This window comes from Gobio gobio, assembly GCF_949357685.1.
Source record: "Gobio gobio genome assembly, chromosome: 23".
NCBI lineage: Eukaryota > Metazoa > Chordata > Actinopteri > Cypriniformes > Gobionidae > Gobio > Gobio gobio.
This window is the reverse complement of record NC_137119.1, coordinates 42574291-42602087: the sequence shown is the minus strand read 5'-3', so window position 1 is coordinate 42602087 and position 27797 is coordinate 42574291. Positions and strand designations below refer to the sequence as shown.

At 33.9% G+C, this 27797-nt stretch overlaps 2 protein-coding genes across 4 annotated transcripts in view; both read left to right on the top strand.

Moving 5' to 3' along the window:
• LOC307119816 (sodium channel protein type 2 subunit alpha-like) overlaps positions 1-11628 on the top strand; it is a 65508-nt gene extending 53880 nt beyond the window's left edge. The window contains exons 2-3 of the mRNA XM_079806385.1: positions 385-692; positions 11432-11628. Of these exons, the coding sequence (XP_079662511.1) occupies positions 426-692; positions 11432-11572 (408 nt within the window). The 5' untranslated portion in view covers positions 385-425 and the 3' untranslated portion in view covers positions 11573-11628. The remainder of the gene's footprint in view (positions 1-384; positions 693-11431) is intronic.
• Positions 11629-20487: 8859 nt separating this feature from the next.
• scn5lab (sodium channel, voltage gated, type V-like, alpha b) overlaps positions 20488-27797 on the top strand; it is a 183044-nt gene continuing 175734 nt past the window's right edge. For 2 of the 3 annotated variants that reach the window (XM_079806384.1, XM_079806383.1), the window contains exons 1-2: positions 20488-20572; positions 24906-25034. In XM_079806384.1, the coding sequence (XP_079662510.1) occupies positions 20502-20572; positions 24906-25034 (200 nt within the window). In that variant the 5' untranslated portion in view covers positions 20488-20501. Of the gene's footprint in view, positions 20573-24656; positions 25035-27797 lie in introns of those variants that run through there. The other variant, XM_079806382.1, reaches the window with a different exon arrangement.

Sequence of the window (27797 nt, the reverse complement as noted above, 5' to 3'; positions counted from 1 at the left end):
AATAGGTCTGCTATCAAAAGTCATATTTCATATCTCTGCTGGTTAAAAGTTTGAAATAATTAAGATGTCTCTTAATGTCTGCTCACCAAAGCTGCATTTATTTGATCAAAAACACATAAAAAATTTGAAATATTATTATAATATAAAACAGCTGGTTTAAAACACATTTTTACTGTATTTTTGATCAAATAAATGCAGCTTTGGTGAGCAGAAGAAACTTTTAAAAAACGTAATTATTCCAAATCATGGACCAAACATTCTCGTTTCTCGCCAAAAAAGACCAAATGATCAGATCTGCTATTGACTTTAATTGGATACTTGGAGAGAAAGTTGATACTTCAGTGACTGGGAATGAGCATTAATGCGTTCCTGTTTCCTCCGCAGCTGTGAAGTAAGCACTTGCACAGGAGGCTCAGGATGAGAAGATGGCAGCCATACTGTTTCCACCGGGTCCTGACAGTCTACACCGGTTCACTCGTGAGTCCCTGGCTGGAATCGAGCAGCGGATCGCCGAGGAGGAGGCCCGCAATGCCAAGGAGTACAAGGAGGACCTGGGCGACGTGGAGCCGCTTAAATCCCGGGCCGACCTGGAGGCCGGGAAACAGCTCCCGCGAATCTTTGGAGACATTCCGTCTGGACTGGTGGGCGTCCCTTTGGAGGACATCGATCCGTTTTACTTCCAGAACAAGAGAGTGAGTGTATCAGCACCACCTGTAGAATGTTAATGTTTATGTTTATAATCTTAATATCTTCATGCATTGAGCAGATTAGACCTGGATGATAATATTGTTACGACCAAATGTAGGGGAGTCAACGCTTTTTGACTTTCTCAGTTTGTGTAAATCCACTTGGGGTTCAGAGGATTTATTTTTTCCCACACTAATTGCGCACATGTCTAGTACAATTATGTGGTTTTGTTTGATTAATACAGTGTGTACTTTTTTTCTTGATTTACCCCGAAAGAATGGAAGTGAAATGTGACAACATGCCCCATCGGTGGAGTACAATGTAACATGACCAAATGACAGCTTAAAATGTGACCTGATATAATCAAAAAAATATACAAGACAATCTAAAATATTTTGTCAACAAAATAAATTTATTAACTTTTTAAAATAAAATAATGGCATTTTTTAATCATTAAAAATATACTAATTTTTGAGTTTGACAACAAACACATCGCTAAATACAGCTATACAGCAGAGTTCAAAACATAATAATAATGAATAATTTCTGAACATTAACTCTGTCATTATTCACCCTTTGCTCATGGTTTCTCAAAAGAATTCATAAAAGTATAGAATATAATGGCATATTTCTAATAGGGGCTGATTGTAACGCAGTGTTAACACACACACCATCTGCACAACTGGGATTTAAACCCCGGGTCGTGTGTTAGATCAGCATTAAAGAACATCTCAACTGTTAAATAACTGATATAAGATTATAACAATATCGGATTTGTCTTATTTTAAATAAACACAAAAAACAGAGATGAAAACTAGACTTAAGTAAGAAATTTACTTTTGCTATGGTTAAATAAATGTTCAGTGATATCTTCCAGAGATTTTTTAATTTTGGCGCTATTTTTTCTCTAAATAATGTTGACATGACAACTAGTAAATACACTAAGTTTCGTCATTCTGGCATGTGTGGAAAGGGTTAAAACATGCGCGTTATAACAAACTCCCCTACAGTTTGGTCGCGTCACATTTTTTGCTATTTAACCATAGCAAAAGTACATCTTACTTACGTTTATTTCTCATCTCTGTTTATTTAAAATAAGACAAATCTGATATTATCATAATCTTATATCTGTTATTTACCAGTTGAGATGGTTCTTTAATGCTGATCTAACAGCAGAAGACACGGACTGCAGTTCACACCGATTTGCTCAGAAAAAGTTGTGAGAAATCGAGATGAATAAAAACACAACATGAAACACGTAGCATCCGTGTACTTTCTTCCGTGAGTCTAATATCTCCGGAGCAGAACACTGATCTGATGACAGTCAGAATGACAGCTGACAGATGGAAACATGAACACGACGGATATGTTCACCTTAGAGAAGACGGCACAAGGCTTGTGTTTCATGTTGCATCTTTCAGTCTTGATTTCTCACTGGAGTCGGAGTGAACTGCATTCAAGAGCACAAAACCAACGGCCAAGGTCAAGAATTTTGTCAAATAATACATTCAATTTGTTTTTCACCAAACCCAGAACACTTAGAGTATACGTCACGTGTCACATGGGATCATTCTGTGAAACTTTTGCGTCTTTTTCTGGTCACTGTTCACTGCTATTATACAAATATCTGTAAAAAATTCTCCTTTTGTGGTCCGAAAAAAGTGCATGTGCAATGCACTACAGATTCTGTAATTGGAGATGCATTTTGTTAACTGTTCACTATCTTATATTCCATTTGAGTAATTCGGTGCTTGCCAAACACAAATTACTTCCTTTTTTTTGGTGCAGATTTTCACTTTTTTGCAGAAGTGAAATAGCATACTAAGTGAAAATAGTGATATATTCAATTTACACTGTGTAAAAGTAGTTCTTTGCAATATGTGTAAATAGTAATTAGATTTATTACTTTATTTTGCCAGATACATGCTATTTGCACCTCAATATTGTTGTACATTAACAGGATGCACTAATAACATAGAGTCTAAATGATTATATTTATTAAAATTATAAAATGGATGCCGCCTTAATGGCCCAATAAAAGCAACCCCTACACCGACCCCTACACATTTCGTTAGGCACTTTATCTCCATTTTTAGAACATTTTCTAAAAGTTCGGCAAAGGGCGGATTCAAACCCGGGTCGATCGTGTCAAACCCTCGATTCTTGAGCTTTATTCTGCGAAATGTGAATAGATCGTCTGGAGCGAGTGATTCCCATATTAAGGCAATGGAAAGGTGCGTTGATGCACGTCTGGAGGTCCTGCGGGGCGATGGACGCGATTTCGCCTCATGAAAAAGGTGCCATTTGTGCATTCACGCGTTTGAAGCGAATTCGCGTCTGACGCCCGAGTTGAAAAATCTGAACTTTGGCGTCAATTTGCGCCGCGTTAACCAATCAGGAGCCTGCTTGCTGCTGTCACGAGGTGAAGTAATTTAAACACACTACTGTTATTGTGTCACAAAATGTAGTTTTAAGACGTTTTCAGGTGAGAATGTAGTTGTTTAAAGCTCAAATCTGTGGTTTGTTTATAAAGAGAGCGCCTATTGGAAAATGTAATCTTGTGTTTGTGGAGTTGTGAGCTAAGAGAAGTTTCATAACTTTATATTTTCAGGCTATTGAACTTTACCGTTGTAGCCGACTAACGCTGACTTTGTTTGACTGAATTGTTAGCTTTATTTATTGTATAGCTTCTTATACCTTTGACTTATACTTTTATAATGGCTATTATTGATCACACATAAACTGACATTTAACAAAAAGAGACTGAGTCGTGTTTTATATCATATTTAATTTTATTACAGTGATAATCCTATATACGCACACTTATTGTCTGAACCACATATTAATGTATTTAATATTTGTTTTTAAATGTTAATGAAAAGAGGCATGGTTGTGTTTTACATTTCGTTTGTTATAAATATACATGCAGTGAAGATAATGTAGGCGTTGCCTGAACCACATTTGTGCGGCTATTAATGTTTAATATATTTATTTCTCTATCTATCTATTTCTCCTGCAGCGCCTTGAACACGTGTCTATTTCACTTCAAACGCTCGATTTATACACGAACGTCAAATTCACTTATATCTCGTCTAGTTAGTCGCTTGAACATTTTGAATCCACTCGCTGGTCTACAGCGAAATAGGCGCGCGAGTGGATTAAAAATGTTCAAGCGTCCAACTAGACGAGATATATGTGAATTTGACGCTCTATTCGCGTAAATTTGACGCTATATTCACGTTCGGTGTGAACGCAGCATTACGCTATACTGACTACGCCACTGAAGACATGAAATACATGCGTCTTTTTAAAATCTTGTTTGGCCCCCAGGCGTTGTTAGGCGGAGCTAGTGTGAATAGACACTCCGTTATTTACTTTTAATAAAAAAGTAATTTCTTCATAGTATTGTTTGTCAACTCTGTTACAGACAAATTAGGCAATGTGTTTGATGGAAACAGGATTGACCATTTTAAACCTTTTTAGCCAAAAACTCCACTTGCTAGCATAAATGTTAAGAGCACATGGCACTAAAGAAATCATGATTTAAAGCCCACTGTGATCAGTTTTCCTTTTGATATTTTGGTAACAATTTTGACGTTTTACAAAATAACTCATGATATAAGAACTTTTTAGATTAAAATATTTTCTCAGAGAGAGCACACACACACACACACACACACACACACACACACACACACACACACACACACACACACACACACACACACACACACACACACACACACACACACACACACACACACACACACACACACACACACACACACACACACACACACACACACACACACACACACACACACACACACACACACACACACACACACACACACACACACACACACACACACACACACACACACACCTCAGTGCTTCAGATCTGATCAGTGAGGGGAAGTGACATCAATTCCTGTGTCTTACATACGTAGTTGTGCGAGATAATTCCACCAGCGGCATCTAGTGGTGAGGTTGTGAATTGCAATCGTCCAACGCTCACCCCTCCCCTTCGGAGCTCATAGAGAAGCTACGGTGGCCGACACAGGACAAAAATGTCGTCGTCTGAGACAGCAGAGAGTGACTAGTGCTCTGTAGAGAAGTTTGTCCGTTTAGGGCCACCGTAGAAACACGGCGCCACAAAATGGCGGCTTCACTGTAAGGGGACCCGCGGTGTGTGTAGATAGAAATGGCTCATTCTAAGGTAATAAAAACGTCTTTATACACCACTGAAAACATAGTTATGTATATGTAATGGAGGCCAGCTAGAATTCGCTGTGTGTGTAAACCTCACTCCTCTGATCTCAAGAGACGATCTAGTGACTGACGCTAGGGGTTGCAGCCTTTAGCCTACTTGTTAGAGCGTCTGACTTTCATGTCGGCGGATCCATGATCGAGTCCCGCTTATGCTGCATTCACACCAAACGTGAATCGAGCGTCTGGCGCGAGTGATTTCAATGTTAAGTCAATGGAAAGGCGTGTTTTGACGCGCGTCTGGAGGTCCTGCGGCGCAGAAGGCGTGTTTCGCGCGGCGCGAAGGACGCGAATCCGCCTCATTCACGCGTCCAGTTCACACGAATTACGCGAATTGAGCGTCTTGTGCGATATGCGCGTTACACGCGAGTGGTGCTTTTGTGCATTCACGCGTTTGAAGCGAAATCGCGTCTGATGCCCCAGTTGAAAATTTTTTACTTTGGCGTCAATTCGTGGCGCGTTAACCAATCAGGAGCCTGCTCGCTGCGGTCACGTGGTAAAGTGACGTCATGAGAAACCCTGCATAATTTAAAAATACAACTATTGTGTCACAAAATGTAGTTTTACGACTTTTTCAGGTGAGAAGGTAGATGTTTAAAGCTCAAATCTGTGGTTTATTTATAAAGAGAGCGCCTATTTAAAAAAAATAATCTTGTGTTTTTGGAGTTGTGAGATCCAGGCGATCACCGGGCACTCACCGTTCATAACCCCGGTGAGAGCAGCCTTTCCTCGGCTACACTCTAAAAAAAAAAAAAAAAAGGTTCTATATGGCACCAAAAATGGCTCGTAATCATAGGGGAACTTGCTTAATACATTTTTTTAATGAAAATGAAAAGAGGCAGAGTGGTGTTTTATGACATATTTCTCCTGGAGCGCCTTGAACACGCGTCTATTTCGCTTCAAACGCTCGATTTCTACGCGCGTCCAATTCGCCGCGGACGCGCGAATGGATTCAAAATGTTCCCACGTCAAACTAGACGCGATTTTGACGCTCTATTCACGTTTGGTGTGAACGCAGCATCAGAGCGGGTGGTTCGAACAGGAGGAGTTTCATATCATATTGCATTTCTGACAATATATCCTCATAAATACTACACACTGCACCTTTAAATGCAAAGTATGATACGGTAACAGAATTGACGCACGTTTTTATCAAGATAAAAGTAATTTTTTAATGTTGTAGAATTAGGGAAATGACTATTTAGGGCTTTTATAAATAAAATAAATGAAATATTATGAAAAATAAAATATTTTGATTACACTAATTCTGATTTTCCGTTATATGAGACACTTTTTACAGAATATATGATATTGTTATGGCCTGTAACACAGCAATCCTGGTAAATTACCGTAAGTCTGGTACGCTACCTCATTTGACCATGGTAAGTTTTAGTAAAACGCAGTAATGTCCGTCAGTAAAGGGCAGCGGATGTGTTTGCTACAGGAATAGCAGACGGATGAATAGCGTGACTCAGTGAGCCGCTGTTAATGCGACCGCTGCTGCGCTGGCTTCTCTCGCACACGCTCTTGCCTTCACAAATCTCCATTTCTATGGATTTCAGCTGAAAGTTTTGACTCAAAACTCCTTTAAAACGGCATTTTCAGTGGGGAAATGTGCCCTGTTTAGACTTTTCTAAGCCGTTAAGAAAGACGAATTGACACTTAACAGCTCCTTCTGTTACAGGCCCAAAAGTTTCGCCTCTCCCTCTGATATTTCTGCAAGCACACACTCATTCCCAGATAAAAGAAATCATTATAAATAAGTTTTGTATTTCTTAAGCCCCATTCGCACAGGATTAGTGCATCCAGAGCACATGACCTTACATAACAGCCACATCTAGACAATAATACACAGACGTCAATAATAATATAATAACTGTAACTAAAAGTTATATTGCCTGTCATACATGTGTCCCGATCGTGAGCTTTTTCATTGCCCTTTTTCCTCATTGTCAAGATCATGTTCTGGTTGGGTTTTGTTTTCATTGTTTAGAAGACAATAGTGTCATAATTCAGTTCAATGTTGATTCAGTTCAATTCACTTCATTAACAGTGTTGATGTTGCAACGTTCATCAATTATGAAACAAATTAAATTCAGCTATAATCAACTCTACAGAAAACAGTAATGTCGTCATTCAGCTCAATTCAGTTCAATAACAGTGTTGAAGTTCATCAGTTTGGAAATTAATTCAATTCAGCTGTAAAGCTTCTCTACACAAGACAATAGAGCCATAATTCAACACAGTTCAGTTCAATAACAGTGTTGATTCAGTTCAATTCAGTTCAATAGCAGTGTCGATTCAGTTCAATAACAGTGTTGATGTTGCAAGTTCATCAGTTATGAAATTAATGAAATTCAGTTATAATCAGCTCTAGAGAAAAAAGTAATTTTGTAATTCAGCTCAATTCAGTTCAATGTTGATTCAGTTCAATGCACCTCAGTAATAGTGTCAATGTAGACAAAATAAGACAAATGTGTCATTATTCAGCTCAATTCAGTTCAATGATGATTCAGTTCAATAACAGTGTTGAAGTTCATCAATTATGAAATTAATTCAATGGGCTTTATGCACAGCTGCACTACTTCCTGAACTTCAGCCAGCTCCTTTGTTTCCTGTCTGCCATTATTGGACAAACTGATTAATCCAGGCGTGTCTGATTATTGTTGTTGTTACTACAGAGGTCAGGCACACCTGGATTAATCAGTTTGTCCAATAATGGCAGACAGGAAACAAAGGAGCTGGCTGAAGTTCAGGAAGTAGTGCAGCTGTGCATAAAGCCAATTCAGCTGTAAAGCATCTCTACACAAGACAAAAGACTCATAATTCAACACAGTTCAGTTCAATAACAGTGTTGATTCAGTTCAATAACAGTGTTGATTCGCTTCAATTCAGTTCAATAACAGTGTTGATTCGCTTCAATTCAGTTCAATAACAGTGTTGATTCGCTTCAATTCAGTTCAATAACAGTGTTGATTCGCTTCAATTCAGTTCAATAACAGTGTTGATTCGCTTCAATTCAGTTCAATAACAGTGTTGATTCGGTTCAATTCAGTTCAATAACAGTGTTGATTCAGTTCAACTCAGTTCATAACTCAGACCCTTTAATTCAATGTCGATTCAGCTCTATAACAGTGTTGATGTTGCATAGTTCAACAGTTATGAAATTAATGAAATTCAGCTATAATCAACTCTAGAGAAAACAGTAATGTTGTAATTCAGCTCAATTCACTTCAATTCACTTCAATAATAGTTTCAATGTAGACAAAATAAGACAAATGTGTCATTATTCAGCTCAATTCAGTTCAATGATGATTCAGCTCTATAACAGTGTTGATGTTGCATAGTTCATCAATTATGAAATTAATTCAGCTGTGAAACATCTCTAAACAAGACAATAGAGTCATAATTCAACACAGTTCAGTTCAATAACAGTGTTGATGTTGCAAAGTTCATCAGTTATGAAACAAATTAAATTCAGCCTAAAGCAGCTCAAGACATAATTCAGTGTTGCAAAGTTTAGTTCAAAACTCTTCTTCTTATCTGATAGTGTCAGTGCTGATATAACTGCTAATATTACTAATGATTCATTCTTTTAAATCCGCATCAGTACCTCTAGTGCACCGTATTACAGGTCTTCTGAATTCATTTGACAAAAAGAAGGAAATTTAGCTTGTTCACTTCAAATCTGGCTTCTGCCCTTAGGCCTCAAATCTCATTCAAAGCTTGGAAATCTGCGAGATAACTCCTTTTGTGTTTTGAGCAGCACGAGGGTGAGCAGATGATGACAGACCTTTCATTTTTGACTGAACGATTGCTTTAATATGATTTCCCGTTGTGCGTTTATTTACTTCTTAAGCGCAGGAAAGCATTGTTTAAAGGCACGGCGAGGGCAGTGGCTGGGTCGGATTTCCCCCTGCCCTCTCTTCCTTGTTCTGTAACTCTCCTAATCCGCTCATGTGGACCTGCAGTTGGCAGATGATATCCCAGAGGAAATGCGAGGAAAGTGGAAACAAACACAGGCAAAACTTGACCTAGATGTTACATAAGAATAGAGAACATAAGGGCAGAGAAAGCAAGCTATTTACAGAGGTTACAAAGGCCACGGCGCGCTGAGGAAGACGCCGCGCAATCAAAGGGCTTCGCAGCGCTAGAATATGCTGACCCTGATGTGCCTGTCTGCAATTATTCTCTGCGCCGTGACTCCTGGCATTATTTATGCGATGGGGAGATGGCGTAAATCGAGCTCTGCGAGGGCCATGAATCCTCGGCAACCGAGCGCGTGTTTGTGCAGCGCGGGGAGAGAAGCTCAGCCGTGGAGACAGACGCCAGTCCCGCGAGAGCTGGAGCAATGTATTTGCTTGTTGTGCGCACTCCCGAGTATTGCTTCCTGCTTTATCATTATAATTACTGCTTGTTTGAAAAATGCATTCATACACCCTTACAGGAATGGTCGTTGGTAACCGTCGTTTGAAAGGAATCAGTTCTTTAGAAAAGATGCACTATTGATCAAGGAATTCTGAAACATGTGAGAAATGCATTTGATGATTTCTGAAGGGTCATGTGACACTGATGATGATGCTGAAAATTCAGCTTTGATCACAGGAATACTATATATTCACATAGAGAACAGCTGATTTACACTGGAGTAATATTTGAACATTTTTACTGTATTTTTGCTCAATTAAATGCAGCTTTGGTGAGCAAGAGACTTTCAAAAACATGAAAAAAAACCAACCTTTTTAAAGCTTTTATAAAAGTAATCTAAAGTTTATCCTCTGCAAATGTATACAAAAATATTTGAAAAATAAAAAAAAGCAGGGATGCACTAAATTGGTGAAGGAATTCTGAAAAATGTGCGAAAGTCATCAGAATGATTTCTGAAGGGTCATGTGACACTGATGATGCTGAAAATTCAGCTTTGATCACAGAAATAAATGACACTTGACTATATATTCACATAGAGAACAGCTGATTTACATTATAATAATATTTCACATTTTTACTGTATTTTTGCTCAATTAAATGCAGCTTTGGTGAGCAGAAAAGACTCAAAAACATTAAAAAATCTTACTGACCCCGAACTAATCGAATGCCTTTTGTCCATTTGTGAATTTTTATACATTGCAAATGTATAAAAATATATAAAAAAAAGCACGAATGCACTAAATTGATGAAGGAATTCCGAAAAATGTATCAAATGGTTCATGCATCAGAATGATTTGTGAAGGGTGACACTGAAGACTGGAGTAATGATGCTGAAAATCACAGGAATAAATGACACTTGACTATATATTCACATAGAAAACAGCTGATTTACATTATAATAATATTTCATATTTTTACTGTATTTTTGCTCAATTAAATGCAGCTTTGGTGAGCAAGAGACTTTCAAAAACATGAAAAAATCTTACTAACCCCAAACTTTTCAAAGCTTTTATAAAAGTAATCTAAAGTTTATCCTCTGCAAATGTATACAAAAATATTTTAAAACATATAAAAAGCAGGGATGCACTAAATTGATGAAGGAATTCTGAAAAATAAGTAAATGCATTTGAATGATTTCTGAATGATCATGTGACACTGAGGATGACGCTGAAAATTCAGCTTTGATCACAGGAATAAATTATATTTTACAATATATTCACATAGAGAACAGATGATTTACACTGGAGTAATATTTCAAATTTTTACTGTATTTTTGCTCAATTAAATGCAGCTTTGGTGATCAGAAGAGACTCAAAAACATAGAATCTTACAGACCCCAATAAATTCCACTTGACTATATACTCACATAAAAACAGATGATTTACATTATAATAATATTTCATATTTTTACTGTATTTTTGATTAAATTAATGCAGCTTTGGTGAGCAAGAGACTTTCAAAAACATTAAAAAATCTTACTAACCCCAAACTTTTCAAAGCTTTTATAAAAGTAATCTAAAGTTAGTCCTCTGCAAATGTATAAAAATATAAAAAAGCATGGATGCACTAAATTGGTGAAGGAATTCTGAAAAATATGTAAATGCATTAGAATGATTTGTGAAGGGTCATGTGACACTGATGATGACGCTGAAAATTCAGCTTTGATCACAGGAATAAATGACACTTTACTATATATTCACATAGAGAACAGATGATTTACATTATAATAATATTTCACATTTTTACTGTATTTTTGATCACATAAATGCAGCTTTGGTGAGCAGGAAAGACTCAAAAACATTAAAAAATCTTACAGACCACAAACTAATCTAATGCTTTTTGTCCTCTGTAAAGATATATTTATAATGCACATCATTTATGAAACAGGATCTGATTTTTTGTGTGTGCGCAAACCATTCAATAGGCCATTTACGGACATTCCTTATGCTCATATTCCATAAATGTTTGAGGTTCATGTTTTGTTTGATATTAAATGTCAGTGCTGAGTTTTTTTGCGCTAACTAACCTTTCTCCTCTTTCTCAACAGACTTTTATAGTACTGAACAAAGGGAAGGCCATCTTCCGGTTTAGTGCCACATCTGCACTCTATATTTTTAGCCCTTTTCATCCTGTTAGAAGAGCATCAATAAAGATTTTAGTACACTCATATCCTTTCTGCGGCCGATGAAGGTGACACGCTGGATTCTGGAAGTCTGCATTGATTGTGCTGCTATAGAAGCGCTCTCTGACAATGCAGTGTGAGGATTAGAACAGGATTTATAAAGCTAGATTTTGCATTTTCAAAGTCTAGCGTTTAACCTTTCACCAAGACAGAATAGAGCATGAAACACACAGCTTTAGGTTATTATCTCAGGTGTTTCCTGTAGATAGCAGTGAGGTGAAATGGCCAAAGTCAGAGGTTTCCGTATGAACTCAATGATTATATGAGCAATGCAATCCACATCATTATAGAAATGACACTCTTTCACATATCATAACCAGAGTTATTGTAGTTCATTATTAAAAACATTTTCAGTGCTTGACAAACATTACCTTAAATAAAATACATAACATTATATATTATATCATTATAGAAATATGATATATTATATATTGTAAATTATATGATATATTATATCTATATATAAAAGTTGGTGACTTTATTATTTCAGCTAGCATTACTTTAATTTAGTTTAACTTGATGTAGTAAAATAACTAAAATTGAAATAAAAATTAATAAAACAAAAAATTACCAAAACACTACAAAATTACTACATTTAAAAAAAAGTCAAATGAAAATAAAAAATAAAACTATAGAAGTAAAAAAATTAAAACTAATTCAAAATATTAATAAAATCTACAATGATACTAAAATATTTATAAAATAAATCTAATATCTAATAAAATCTAATATAAATCTAAAATCTAATATATATATAATTATTATAAAGTTAATATATATACTTTTTTACTTTTTTATTTCAGCTAGCATTACTTTAATTTAGTTTAACTTGATATAGTAAAATAACTAAAATTGAAATAAAAATTTATAAAACAAAAAATGACCAAACAACAAAATTACTACATTAAAAAAGTCAAATAAAATTATAAAAATAAAAACAAATTCAAAATATTTATAAAAACAACAGTGATACGAAGAAAAAAAAAAAAAAAATTATATATATATATATACTTTTTAAAAACTTTTTTATCATTACTTTAATTTAGTTTAACTTGATATAGTAAAATAACAAAAAAATTAATAAAAATTAATAAAACAAAAAATTACAAAAACACAAAAAAAATTACTACATTTAAAAAAAAGTCAAATGAAAATAAAAATAAAAAATGTAACTATAAAAATAAAAACTAATTCAAAATATTAATAAAATCTACAATGATACTAAAATATTGATAAAATATATCTAATATAAATAGATAATTTTTATTAAAGTTAATATATATACTTTTTTTACTTTTTTATCATTACTTTAATTTAGTTTAACTTGATATAGTAAAATAACTAAAATTGAAATAAAAATTAATAAAACAAAAAATGACAAAACACAACAAAATCACTACATTTTAAAAAAGTTAAATGAAAACAGAATATATCAAAATAAAAACTAATTCAAAATATGAATAAAAACGATAGTACTACTAAAAAGCGTCAAAGTTGGACTGTTTCCCCCCCGGTGTGGGCGTGGCCTAAATGCTGCAGAAAGCAGTGGATCAGGCGATGTTCTGTTGTTCGTAACATTATTGAACAGTGTTAGTAATAGACTCGGGTCTGTTTTTACTTCTCCAAAGACTTTGAAGACAAGCGTCTGGCAAAAAGTTGCATGTTGACAACCCTATAGAGAACAATAGTGAAGAGCCGCTGGATCTTCTGGTCTCTGTCTGACATTCAGAGGCTATGCCACGTATGAGGGTTGGCTGAACAAAGCCCGGTTCAGATGGCTGTGTTCTGCTATAAATAGCCTTGAGCAGCCCGGCCCGAGGTGTGGAGAGATATTGGGCTGGTGGATAAGCAGGTGAAGAGGCTTGTGCTGAAGGTGTTGTGCTGGTCCACTGAAGCTCACAGAACTCTTAGGGTTGGACAGGCCGGCCCGTATCAGCCCCAGTGGCGCCTCCACTGATATAAAGGATTGACTAAAGCAGGCCTTTTCAACCTCTCAGAACACACACCGTCCGGCTCATTTACATTCATACACACCCCATTTACTCCGTCACTAATTATAAATCTGTCAAATATTACGTGGAAAATATTTCGTTTCAATTCAAACAGAAGTGAAAGTTCTTTCAAATTTGATTTTATTCTAATTTTTATTTATTTATAATATATTCTTATTTCATTAAAATTTGTATTATTAGTTTATTATATTATTTTTTATTAATTTTATATATTTATATATTTTTAGTCTATTCTTTCTTTCTTTATATTTAGTTATACATTTTAATCAAACAATTTGTTTAGTTTAATATAATTGTTATTATTTATTGATTGATTGTTTTTTACTCATGTTTATTTTTTAATTCTGTTTATTTTTTACATGTTTATATATAATAATATAAACCACTTAATTAGTTAGTTTAATATAATTTTTTATTATTTATTGAATTATTTACTTTATTCACATGTTTACTATTTATTTTATTCTATATATATATATATATATATATATATATATATATATATATATATATATATATATATATATATATATATATATATATATATATACATATATTAAATTTTTTCTATCTATTTTATTTTATTATACATACATTTATTCATTTGAATCTATTTATTTAGTTTGTTTAATATATTTTTTATAATTTATGGATTGATTGATTTTATTCTCATGATTATTATTTATTTATTTATTTATTAATATATATATATATATATATTTTATATTTTATTTTTATTTTTTATATTAGTACATTATTTAGTAATTTTATTAAAATGTGTATTATTTATTAATTCTTAATTAATATATTCGTTTACATATTTTAAATCTTTTTTATATTTATGTACTTATTTTATTCTAATTTTCTAATTTATTTGTTTATTTTAATCTATTTATTTTAATATATTTATTTATTTAAATGTATTTATTTGTTAATATATTTTTAATTTATATTTGTATAATTGTATAATTTATTTATTTATTTAAATCTATTTATTTATTTAAATTATTTATTTTTTATATATTTTTAATTTATGTTTTTATAATTGTATTATTTATTTATTTAAATCTATTTATTTATTTAGTTTAATTATATTATTTATTTATTTATGTTAATCTATTTATTTAGTTTAATTTTATTATTTATTTATTGATTATTTCAATTAATTTATTTGTTTATATATTTTTAATTTATATTTTTATAATTGTATAATTTATTTATTTATTTTAATCTATTTATTTATTTAAATTTATTTTTTATATATTTTTAATTTATATTTTTATAATTGTATTATTTAATTATTGATTGATTTAAATTAATTTATTTGTTTATATATTTTTAATTCATATTTTTATAATTTATTTAAATCTATTTATTTATTTAGTTTAATTATATTATTTATTTATTTATGTTAATCTATTTATTTAGTTTAATTTTATAATTTATTTATTGAATATTTAAATAAGTTTATTTGTTTATATATTTTTAATTTATATTTTTATAATTGTATAATTTATTTATTAATTTTAATCTATTTATTTAAATTAATTTTTTATATATTTTTAATTTATATTTTTATAATTGTATTATTTATTTATTGATTATTTAAATTAATTTATTTGTTTATATATTTTTAATTCATATTTTTATAAATCTATTTATTGATTTAGTTTAATGATATGATTTATTGATGTATTTTCACTCCTCTCCTGAAGTCTGACACACAGCCGCTAGTGTTAGTGTTGAAGGGCAGGCGCACCTGTGCCATGTATTCGAGCGGTTCAATGCGTTCACTTTCAGGCGCCCACACAGACGGCTCACATCCGTGCTAATAGCAGATTTCCCGGGAGAGCCGAAGCCAGGAAACATGTTTGATTAACCAGTGGCACAAGAGCGTATTGATGCGACTCTGAGAGAGAGAGAGAGAGAGAGAGAGAGAGAGAGAGAGAGAGAGAGGGCCAAACGCAAGTGATTGGGCTCATTAGAAAAATCTCAAAATCAGCCGGCGATCAGAGAGGGAAACAGCCACAAAACAAGTCCTCGGATGGCACGGAGACTCCGGAGGCTTTTCCCAGAGCTGACAGGCTGTTGTTGTGGATCACTGTGATTGTCGAGTACAGCGTTGGGAAGATTGAGAGTTCAGCGCTCCAGCTCATTTAGGATAACTAACTAACAGATGTGACTCAACAAGCTTCCAATGTGTCTGTTCACACCCAAAGCCACGAGCTCAGCCAATCAGAACATGCTTGATGATTAATATATACAGGATTTTATACCAATGAGATTTCTCTGTGGGCGGAGCTATCCAGTGCAACAAAGTTAAAACAAATCATGGTCATAATATAATTCCCGAATGAATGCACGTAATGTTCATATTCTGTGTTGTAAACGTATCTTACCCAGTTTCTAGGATTTGCGATGAGGCTGAGATGCGTCTTTGTTCACTTTGATCACGACTTTCTCTATAAAAGCAGACACAAGAGAATAATACAGGACTAAAGAACGAATCTTTAACCGTAATTACACTCATTAATGTCCATTTAAAAGCCATCGAGGGAAAATTGTCCACAAGACGTCGTGCCAATCAATCCGTCGCCATCAGAAGTGAAATTAGCCTGAAACTGAACGACACGCAGGTGAAAGTCGAGGCCAATTGCTGGAAAGTTGTAGGCATAATTAGTGTGAATTACAAGCATACGTGCACTTCTGAAAGTGTGAGAGACAAAAATAATACATTGTGGGCGTTCTTCATTAAAAGACTGTGTTTCCAGTCCCACGATTCGATCGCTGAACTGTAGAAGAAAAAGCGTCTGTCATTGACTGTTATGAGCTTGTAGGCCTTCACACCTCTGCGTTAAACCCCTGTAATGAAACCCTGTCAGGAAAATGTCCATCATTGGGATATAGGAGAACCTTTCAATTCTCAAGGACCCCTTACACTTCATATGTAATGCTCAACTGTTCATTAAATAATCACTTATGGACTTTGAATGGACCAAAAATTGCTCCTCACGCCAAGTGAAAAGAAAACAATACGAGCTAGCAATACGAATAGTGTCAGACCAACTGCCATAAGGAGCCATTAATATTTATATGAAAAGAAAAACACGTAAAAAAGGACTGACACTTGACTTTGATTTGATTTACTACCCCTTACTATCTATATTTTTACATTTGGGTATTAGCATACAGATATCTACCTATGTTTCAGAACTTCTGACGCTGGTTTCGTCTCGATCGGACAAGCGGTTTCGTGAATATCAGCTAATGTTTTTTTAAGCGCTAAATTACAACGCTGCAAAAACCATATGCCGAAACCTGGCACGTGTGGTATCGTTGGACTCAGGAAGGTTTCAGGCGTCTAAGGAGATGATTCTCGTGACAATAAGTCAACCACACCCAAAGTTATAAGCATTTGAAAATTCTCCACTAGGGGGCGCTGTGTCAAAACTGCTCAGGATCCTTCAAGGCATCGTGGTGATGACCCATACCGAGTTTCGTAACAATCCATTCATGTGTTCATAAAATACAGCAGAAAATGGCATCATAGGGTGCAATCGATTCATCTTGAGCCAAGGAATTTTGTCTCTAGCCCTTAGGGTTCAAAAGTTATTAGCATAAATATGACTGAAACTTTGGACAGGTGGTGGCGCTATAGGGATTGAGCTAGAGACTCAAAATTCACTCTGGTGAATGTGGGGGACTGTCCTCTATCAGCGTGCCAAATTTCATAACTTTCCCGCAAGCGGTTCTTAGACTTCCGGAGCGGAAGAAGACTTTGCGCCGTCCCATGAGTGCAGCGGCGCAATGATATTACACAGCGGCTGAAAATAGTCCCAGCGAAAATCACAACTTCTCATTTTCCGTCGGTCTTAGTACACGATGAAACTACAGAAGAGTCAAGTTTTAAACAGGAAAAATATCAAAACTATTTGGTCATTTTTGAGTGAGATGCTAATGGTCTAATCAGATTCAATGATGTATGCTAAGCTATGCTAAAAGTGCTACCGCCAGACCCGGAGATCGGCTGAACGGATTCGAAAACGGTAAAACTCAACACTTTAAAGCTGCACTATGTAAGTTTTCCGTCCGCTAGAGTTCACCTGTTCAAAACAAAGGCGTAGTTTGATGACGTTATGTTTGAGCGCAGAATCTTGGGACATGTGGTCTTCAGCTCACAGCCGGTGGTAAAGAATCGAGATAGGACTTGGGCAGATATCATGTTGATGGATGTGATAATTAACGTTACTGTAGTGAAGCAGAGCAGGGCCGAGTGTTGCGACGCATGCGCGAGAATATGACGTAGGGCCGGGGTTCGGGAATCCATGAAATGCACACTTTAGCCCGATTTTGAGCACTACGCCGAGACCTAAAGCACGATCAATGTAGAATTCAACAGCTGAGACACGCGCAGGGCCGGCTCTGTAAATCTGGGGGCCCTAAGCAGGATAATTTTGGGGCCCTGCCTTGCAGTGAATAATGGAGTATTGCACCGCAAACCAGCAACTGTACACAATCTAACACTTACACATTTCATCTGTATATCTTTTAACATGATTGCCTACAATTATTTTACTGCTTATTAAAGTACACTCACTGAAACAGTAAAAGTAAAGATTACAGATTTGCAAATTTAAGGTCAATTTGTTGTAAACAAATAAATATTAATAATTTAGCATTAACAATATATAGCTAACTTACAACATTAGCCACAGTGGTATGCGGCTCGCTATGCTCTACTGAAGCAGCAGTAGCGTCACCTCCTCCAGCTGTTGAGATTATCATATAATTAATAATAAATACAGTATGCAGAGTAGATAAAACACATTCATTTTAAATTAAAATTTAAATAAAAATTTTACAACGTAGAGAATTATGATTATAAAACTAAATTTTTTATTGGCAAGAGGAAAATTAGCTATGTTGAAGTTGCGCACAAAACTATTCAAAAGAAAGGCGGTGGGAAATATTTACTTGTGTCATCTCTGGTGTCAGCCTCCTGAAATGTTTCTCCACGACCACCAAAATATTTAAGAATGGCTCCTCCTGAGAAAGTGACATTTTGTTTTTTACAATTATGTTAAGGGTAAATTAAAAGAAATCCAATGTTAAATTATATTATTTAATTATTGGTTGATTAACTCTTACATACTGTTCATATTTGAAACCTTCACAGCATGGAGTGAGATATTTTTTACCTTTTATGATTACATACAGTAATACATTCACTGTAAAAAAAAATCAGGTGCCCAATTGAAAATGTTCTAGTGAGCGATCACATCTAAAATTTTCAGCTGGCCAAATTTAATTTCTTGAATTTTAATTGAATTCAATTGCATCAATTCACATTAATTCAATTTGGCCAACTGAAAAATTTAGATATGATCGCTAACTAGAACATTTTCAATTGGGGACCTGCTTTTTTTTACAGTGTTCTTTACTAAAATTTACCACAAATCCATTTTGCTTTTAGGTGTCTTGTATCGATCATCATTCAATAATGTTTCAGAGAGGACACTGTGTTTTCTTTAGGTTTAAATGGTCTGGGCGATTTAGCTTAACAATATATAAAATATTTCATAATAGTATATAGATTAATATTTATTAATAATCTTTAATTGCCTATTCAGTTAAGACCATAAGAAAAAGCTTGTATTTAACCGCTTTATTTTAAACTTCATTTTGATTTTGACTGTCAAATGATTGCTCTTTCTCTTCCTTTTTACTTTCTTTCTCTCGAATGTTCAATAATTAAACTATTTTTTATTGTAATAAGCGTCTATTGAGACAAATATTTTTCGTTTTTTTCTTTCCCAGAACTAGTGTAGGTCATGTAACGTTAACTGTTAAAAAGAAAATACATTCATAGGAGGTGGGTCTGTCTCTAAGCGGTCTGTAGCCCAGAGCTGTGGCCGACGGCTGGACCATAGCACAAGCAATGTTGATTCAGCATAATCGACGCACAGCTAACGTTATGCTGCGTTCACACCAAACGCAAATAGAGTGTCTGGCGCGAGTGATTTGATTTCAATGTTAAGTCAATGGAAAGGCGCGTTGACGAGCGTCTGGAGGTCCCGCGGCGCGGAAGGCGCTTTTCGCGCGGTGCGAATGACGCGAATTGAGCGTCTTGCGTGATAAACTGCGGCGACGCTGGCGAGTGCAATCTGTAGTTAGGGCCCCCTAGTGGCGGCGGGGCTCTAAGCAGCCGCTTAGTTCGCTTATAGGGAGAGCCGGCTCTGGACACGCGCGTCTTCCTCTGCACGTAAACAAATCGCTTCTGGGTCATATGTCCGAACGCCGGATCTGCGTCATATTCTCGCGCATGCGTCGTGGAGGCACACACGGAAGACAAGAACAAGTTGGATAAAGGTGTTATTTTGATTTTTTTTTGCGCACAAAAACTATTGTCGTCGCATCGTAAGATTATTGTAGAGTCACTGTGGTGAGATGGACTTTGTAACGACGTTTTTAGTGCCTTTTATGGGTCTTGTGAGTGTAAATGTACTGAATGCCAATGGAGGCCAATCTGAAGCCTTTCTCAGCATCAGCTTTACACTAAAATATCTTCATTTGTGTCTGAATATGAACGGAGGTCTGACGGGTGTCGAACGACATGAGGGTGAGAAATTAATGACAGAATTTTCATTTTTGGGTGAACTAACCCTTTAACTCTAGGAAAATGAGCCTGGAAATAGTGCACTGTTGTTTTTTGGCTGTAAATGGGAATCAATAGTAAGGGTATAGAGCTATAAAATGTAGGTGGAGCAGCTGCTTGAGAAATGTTTGAGTTCATACGGAGATCTTTTGAAGCTCTAGAGGAGACGCGTGTGAGATTATAGGAGTATGAAATATTACACAGATGTTATTTATGATTTCATCGCGTGTTTTTCTTAACCTGCTGCACTTTATTCAGTCTCTTCATCATGTGCACTATCCTGACCAACTGCTGCTTCATGGCCATGTCTGAGCCGGCGCAGTGGGCCAAATACGTCGAGTGAGTATCGCTCTCTTCTTCTTTTGCAGCATCTCCTAAACCTCTCTCTCTCTCTCTCTCTCTCTCTCTCTCTCTCTCTCTCTCTCTCTCTCTCTCTCTCTCTCTCTCTCTCTCTCTCTCTCTCTCTCTCTCTCAGTGTATTGACCTCTGACCTCTGACCTCTGAAATGTGCCCTATTTGTTCCGATGTAAAGCTTTGCCAGGTGTTTGTGGGCTTGCCCGCCTCAGTTAGCACGTAAGTTAATGATCGGACTGAACCTTTGCCATGCGGAATGATCACAAACAAACATAAACTCTAGCATCTGAACTCTTCATGAAAGGGAATGTTGTGGAACAAATATTACATGCATTTATTAAAGAAATTAATCGTTCTCTAAATAATCTGGCCAATACAATGATTTTACCCCAATGAACATGGGTTAAATCTATTTATCTATCTATCTATCTATCTATCTATCTATCTATCTATCTATCTATCTATCTATCTATCTATCTATCTATCTATCTATCTATCTATCTATCTATCTATCTATCTATCTATCTATCTATCTATCTATCTATCTATCTATCTATCTATCTATCTATCTATCTATCTATCTATCTATCTATCTATCTATCTATCTATCTATCTATCTATCTGTCGTTCTGTTGTTCTATCTATCTATCCAACTATCTGTCGTTCTGTTGTTCTATCTATCTATCCATCTATCTGTCGTTCTGTTGTTCTATCTATCTATCTATCTACACTCTAAAAAAAAAAAGGTTCTATATGGCACCAAAAATAGTTCTTGGCTCGTAATCATAGGGGAACCTTTTTTAGTGCTATATAGCACCATTTTTGGTGCTTCAGTGGTTCTTCAGCGGTTCTTCAGAGGTTCTTCACCGGTTCTTCAGAGGTTCTTCAGAGGTTCTTCACCGGTTCTTCAGAGGTTCTTCACCGGTTCTTCAGCGGTTCTTCAGAGGTTCTTCACCGGTTCTTCAGAGGTTCTTCACCGGTTCTTTGACTAAGGTGCTATATAGCACCTCTGAAGAACCACTGAAGCACCAAAATTGGTGCTATATAGCACTAAAAAAGGTTCCCCTATGATTACGAGCCTTTTTTTTTAGAGTGTATCTATCTATCTATCTATCTATCTATCTATCTATCTATCTATCTATCTATCTATCTATCTATCTATCTATCTATCTATCTATCTATCTATCTATCTATCTATCTATCTATCTATCTATCTATCTATCTATCTATCTATCTATCTATCTATCTATCTATCTATCTATCTATCTATCTATCTATCTATCTATCTATCTATCTATCTATCTATCTATCTATCTATCTATCTATCTATCTATCTATCTATCTATCTATCGTTCTGTCGTCCTGTCGTTCTGTTGTTCTATCTATCTATGTTTTGATGGATTACCTGTCTCTCCCTCTCTATCACACACACACTCTCTCTCTCTCTCTCTCTCTCTCTCTCTCTGTCTCTTTCTCACACACACACACACACACACACACACACACACACACACACACACACACACACACACACACACACACACACACACACACACACACACACACACACACACACACTCTCTCTCTCTCTCTCTCTCTGTCTCTTTCTCACACACACACACACACACACACACACACACACACACACACACACGCGCGCGCACACACGCACACACACACACACACATACACACACACACACACACACACACACTCTCTCTCTCTCTCTCTCTCTGTCTCTTTCTCTCTCTCTCTCTCTCACACACACACACCCACACACACACACACACACTCTGTCTCTGTCTCTCTCTCTCTCTCACACACACACACACACACACACACACACACACACACTCTCTCTCTGTCTCTGTCTCTCTCTCTCTCTCTCTCACACACACACACACACACACTCTCTCTCTCTCTCTCTGTCTCTCTCTGTCTCTCTCTCTCTGTGTGTGTGTGTGTGTGTGTGTGTTGAGCCTGCTCGTGTGTATCTGTGTCTCTGCTTGTGTGTGTGCTGTGGTCATGTGCAGCGAGCGGTCTAACCATTGTCCAGTCTGTGTGTCTGTCAGTTGATCTGCTTGTCTGTCTCTGGGTTTGTGTGTCCATCATCTCCAGCTTCAGTAAGGGCCGCAGCACCCCAGCAGAAGCAGCCCAGTGTACGTACATCCCAGTGGATAGAGCGGATTTATCCCATGTTTCCCTGCAGCTCGTACAGTGTGAGATGAGTGTGTCCTACAGTGAGTAACTGTAGAGGAGGAGGCCTTAAGTGAAGCCTCTGGACGTCCTGCACTCCAGCATCTGATGTCTCCATGTGGAGAGGTGTAAAGCATGGAGCATGCGGCAACAACAGCTGTTTTACAGCCAGGGTCGTCCTACCTCTCAGCACCCGCGACGTCATACCCTGAGATTTACACATCAAATTATACAGCCATCACATACAGTGACCACAGAAAGTGTCTGAACGCTCTTGAACACTTATGAATGTGTGAATGTCTTTGCTGTACAGGGCCAATGAACACTCGGCAAACGCCAGTAGAAATCGCTGTGTGTGCGAGTATGGGGACGTAAACACTGAAGAAAGACAGCGCATGTGCACAGCATCAGTGCATTAGATCCGTGCATTCACTCTTAAAGTGACAGCAGCCTAATATTCCTGTTTTAATGTTAATTTGACAAAAAAGGACAGTGAGTTCTCATTTCTTTTCATTTTAGTTTTAGTAATTTTAGTACTTATTTCAGATAGTTGCCAATGCAACATTTCTAATTTTCAGTAAAAATGTAAAATAAAATAAATAAATAAAATAGTAATTAAATAAAAAATTCAATTTCAATGAACAATAAAAAAAATACAATTTAATAAAAATAAAAATATAAATAATTTACATTTTAATTAACAATTAAAATCTAAAATAAAAATAAATTAAATTAAATACAAATTAAATTTAAAATTTCAATTAAAAATTAAAAATCTAAAATAAAAATAAATTAAATTAAATACAAATTAAATAAAAAAATAAAAATTTCAATTAACAATTAACAATTAAAAATCTAAAATAAAAAAATAAATAAAATTAAATACAAATTAAATTAAAAAATTTACCATTTCAATTAACAATTAAAAATCTAAAAATCTAAAATAACTAAATAAAATACAAATTAAATTAAAAAAAAAAATTTCATTCAACAATTAAAAATCTAAAATAAAAAATCAACAAAATAAAATACAAATTAAATTAAATAAAAAATTTCAATTAACAATTAAAAATCTAAATTAGAAAATAAATAACATAAAATACAAATTAAATTAAATAAAAAAATTGAATTAACAATTAAAAATCTAAAATGAAAAATAAATAAATAAAATACAAATTAAATAAAAAAAAAATAAATTTAATTCAACAATTAAAAATCTAAAATAAAAAATCAACAAAATAAAATACAAATTAAAATAAATAAAACATTTCAATTAACAATTAAAAATCCAAAATAGAAAATAAATAACATAAAATACAAATTAAATTAAATAAAAAAATTCAATTAACAATTAAAAATCTAAAATAAAAAATAATAAAATTAAATACAAATTAAATAATAAAAAATAAATTCAGTTAAATTTGTTTTGTTTTTTACATGAATGCTATGTGAATGTCACTTCGATATTTGATTTACATAGTTTTTTAATGAATTAGCAATATTTACCAACATCTGTATACAGCACGTGTGAATGTAAACACTATTTAAATAGTGATATAACGCAAGGACATTCATATATGTGAATAGTGTATCTGAAGAGTCTGAACACATGTTGTGGCCACTGTATAGAAGACCATCTCACAGACAGGCCCAGACGGGAATCTCCTGAAAACCCACGGGATTCAGGCCCATATACAGTAAAACACATTCAATCCCAGTGAGAATGCTTCTCTTCTATCGGCCTCTGAAGCATGAAGTAATGAACATATTTCCCAGAATCCTGTGGGTGTAGATTCCGTGTGTGCCTGATATGAAAGGGTGACAAAATGCACGTTTATAAATGCAAACATGGCAAGGACTCAGACGTGATGAGAGGTACGATGCCAACCAAACCCAGATTTTCCTCACAAATACACTGAGCTGAGTGACCCCACGAGGAGAAGCCACAGGCCAGCTTTGCACCTCCGAATGCTGCATCTGTCTCGCTCTTTGAGGGTCACATGACCCCAGCTCATCGGGCAGCGACTGCCAATCATGCTTCACACATGTGTGTCCTGTGTCCGCTCATGACCTTCCTCACGTCTGACTTCCTGTCCATCCCTCCATTCTCTCTTCCGCCCAGGTACACGTTCACTGGCATTTACACGTTCGAGTCGCTGATTAAAATGCTGGCGCGGGGTTTCTGCATCGGGCCCTTCACCTTCCTGAGGGACCCGTGGAACTGGCTGGACTTCAGCGTCATTGTTATGGCGTAAGTTATGATTTTTCTGCTTTATGACAAATAAATGACCCCTTTGACCCCTCCATGTGCAAGTGACCCTGCGAACAAAACGACTTAATTCATCAAAAAATAGACATCGCCACATCACTGCTGTCACTTTTGGGTTTTGTTTGTTTCATGACTTTTATTTTGAAGTTTATTATTATAGTCATGTTTCTTGTCATGTGATCTCCGTGCCCTCATATGGGCATGTGCTTCACTAGTTTCGTGTGTCTTGTTCTGATTGGTTCCCTTGTCTGTGTCATGTTCTCATTGGTTGGTCTCATTCTCATGCAAATATCTAAGGGACATGCAAATAGCATTAATGAGAATTTTTTTTATTTTTTAATTTTTAATTTTTAATTTACATCTTTAATATTTTAATTTTTTATTGTTAATTGAAATGTATATTTTTATTTTATTTATTTATTATTTTAGATTTTTAATTGTTAATTGAAATGTTTATTTATTTAATTTGTATTTTATTTATTTATTTATTTTAGATTTTTAATTGTTAATTGAAATTCTTTTTTTTTTTTTTTTTTTTTTTTTAATTGAAATGTTTATTTGTTTTAGTAAATTTTTATTTTATTTTATTTATTATTTTAGATTTTTAATTGTTCATTGAAATTCGTAATTTTTTAATTACATTTTTTATTTTAGATTTTTAATTGTTAATTGAAATGTTTATTTTTATTTAATTTGTATTTTATTCAATTATTCAATTATTTTTTATTTTTTATTGTTAATTGAAATTTGTATTTTTTACATTTATTTTGTATTTTATTTTATTTATTTATTATTTTAGATTTTTAATTGTTAATTGAAATGTTTATTTGTTTTATTAAATTTGTATTTTATTTTATTAATATTTAGATTTTTTATTTTTAATTGTTAATTGCAATTTGTATTTTAATTTTTATTTTAGATTTTTAATTGTTAATTGAAATGTTTATTTTTTATTTAATTTGTATTTTATTTTATTATTTATTATTTTAGATTTTTAATTGTTAGTTGAAATTTGTAAAAAAAAATATTTAGTTTGTATTTTATTTATTTTACATTTTTACTTGTTAATTGAAATAAAGTTGAAATAAAATATCAATATTATATGAAAAACTTTTTAAAAATGTAAATGAAAATGATATATTTCTAAAATATCATGTTCTCACTGGTTGGTCTAGTCATGTGTCCACAGTTCTCATTGGTTGGTTGTCTTGTCATGTGGTTGAGTTCTGTCATAGTCATGTGTTGGCGAGTTTGTCAAGTTTGCGTATGGGTTATGTTCAAGTCTGTTTTTGCTGTGTTTGCTCTCTTTGAATTATTAACATTAAAACCGCACTTGGGTTCAACTACAACTTGCCAATGAGAACAGTGGACACATGACTAGACCAGCCAATAAGAACATGACACATGACCATATAAGGGCAAGGAGGTCACATGACAAGAACCAGGAAACATGACTGTGATAATAAACTTCAAAATAAAAGATATGAAACAAACAAAACCCAAAACCAACTGTGGCATTTAAACTGTTTATATTATGTTTAAACAAATCTTTCATCTTTAAATTTCATGTTTAATTCAATGATTATTTAAAAAAAAAAAAAATCGACGCCTAATTTTCGCCTAATCAATGTATGATTTAACTCTGGATTTGAGCCTTTTAAAAAGAGAGAGAGAAATTATTATTACTATATTATTAAAAAATAGATTTATTACCACATCACAACACTGTTTATTTTACCAAATTGTAAATACAAGTTTGGTTTTAAAAAAGTCCTTTCTACTTCCAATTTTTTTTATTTGACCCTAAAAAAAGAAAAAAAAGAGAAATTTTTATTTGATTTAATTCACTATATTATCTTAAAATAGACATTACCACAGTATTGTGCTGTTAAAACATATTTTTTAATGTTGTAAATAAAAACAAAGATTATTGAAATGCGTTTAAAATAAAAAGCATTTTAAATTTGTAATATTTACAATAACATTTCATTAAAATATGCACAATATATATAGCCTATATCAAAGAGAGATATTATTATTTTCACTTAATTCACTGTTTTATCAAAAAATAGACATTATCACACTGTTTATTTTATAAAGTTGTAAATAAAAGTATGGTTAAAAAAGTCTTTCAACTTCAAAATTTCATGTTTAATTCAATGATTATTTGTGATATTTATTTTTAAAATAGTTTAAAACACTACATTTTTGTCAGTGTATTGTCTTTGTCTGGATTTGGCCCAAAAAAAGAGAAATTATTATTTTATTTAATTCAATATATTGTCTAAAAATGGACATAATCACATTAATGCGCTGTAAAAATATTTTCCAATGTTGTAATAAAACAACTCAAAAGTCTGGATTTGGCCCAAAAAAAGAGAAATTATTATTTTATTTTATTATTTCAATATATTGTCTAAAAATGGACATAATCACATTAATGCGCTGTAAAAATATTTTCCAATGTTGTAATAAAACAACTCAAAAGTCTGGATTTGGCCCAAAAAAAGAGAAATTATTATTTTTCTCTTTTATTTAAGTAAATAAAACAAAGATTATTGAAGTTCGTTTATAATATAAAAATAAAATATTAACATTAATATTAAGTTTTTCTACTTTAAAATTTGTGTTTAATTCAATGTTACTTGCCGTTTTGTTGTAATTATTTGTGAGATTTATTTTTAAATTTGTCTTTTTTTTCTCTCTCTGGATTAAATCCTAAAAACAAAAAATAACTTTTTTAAA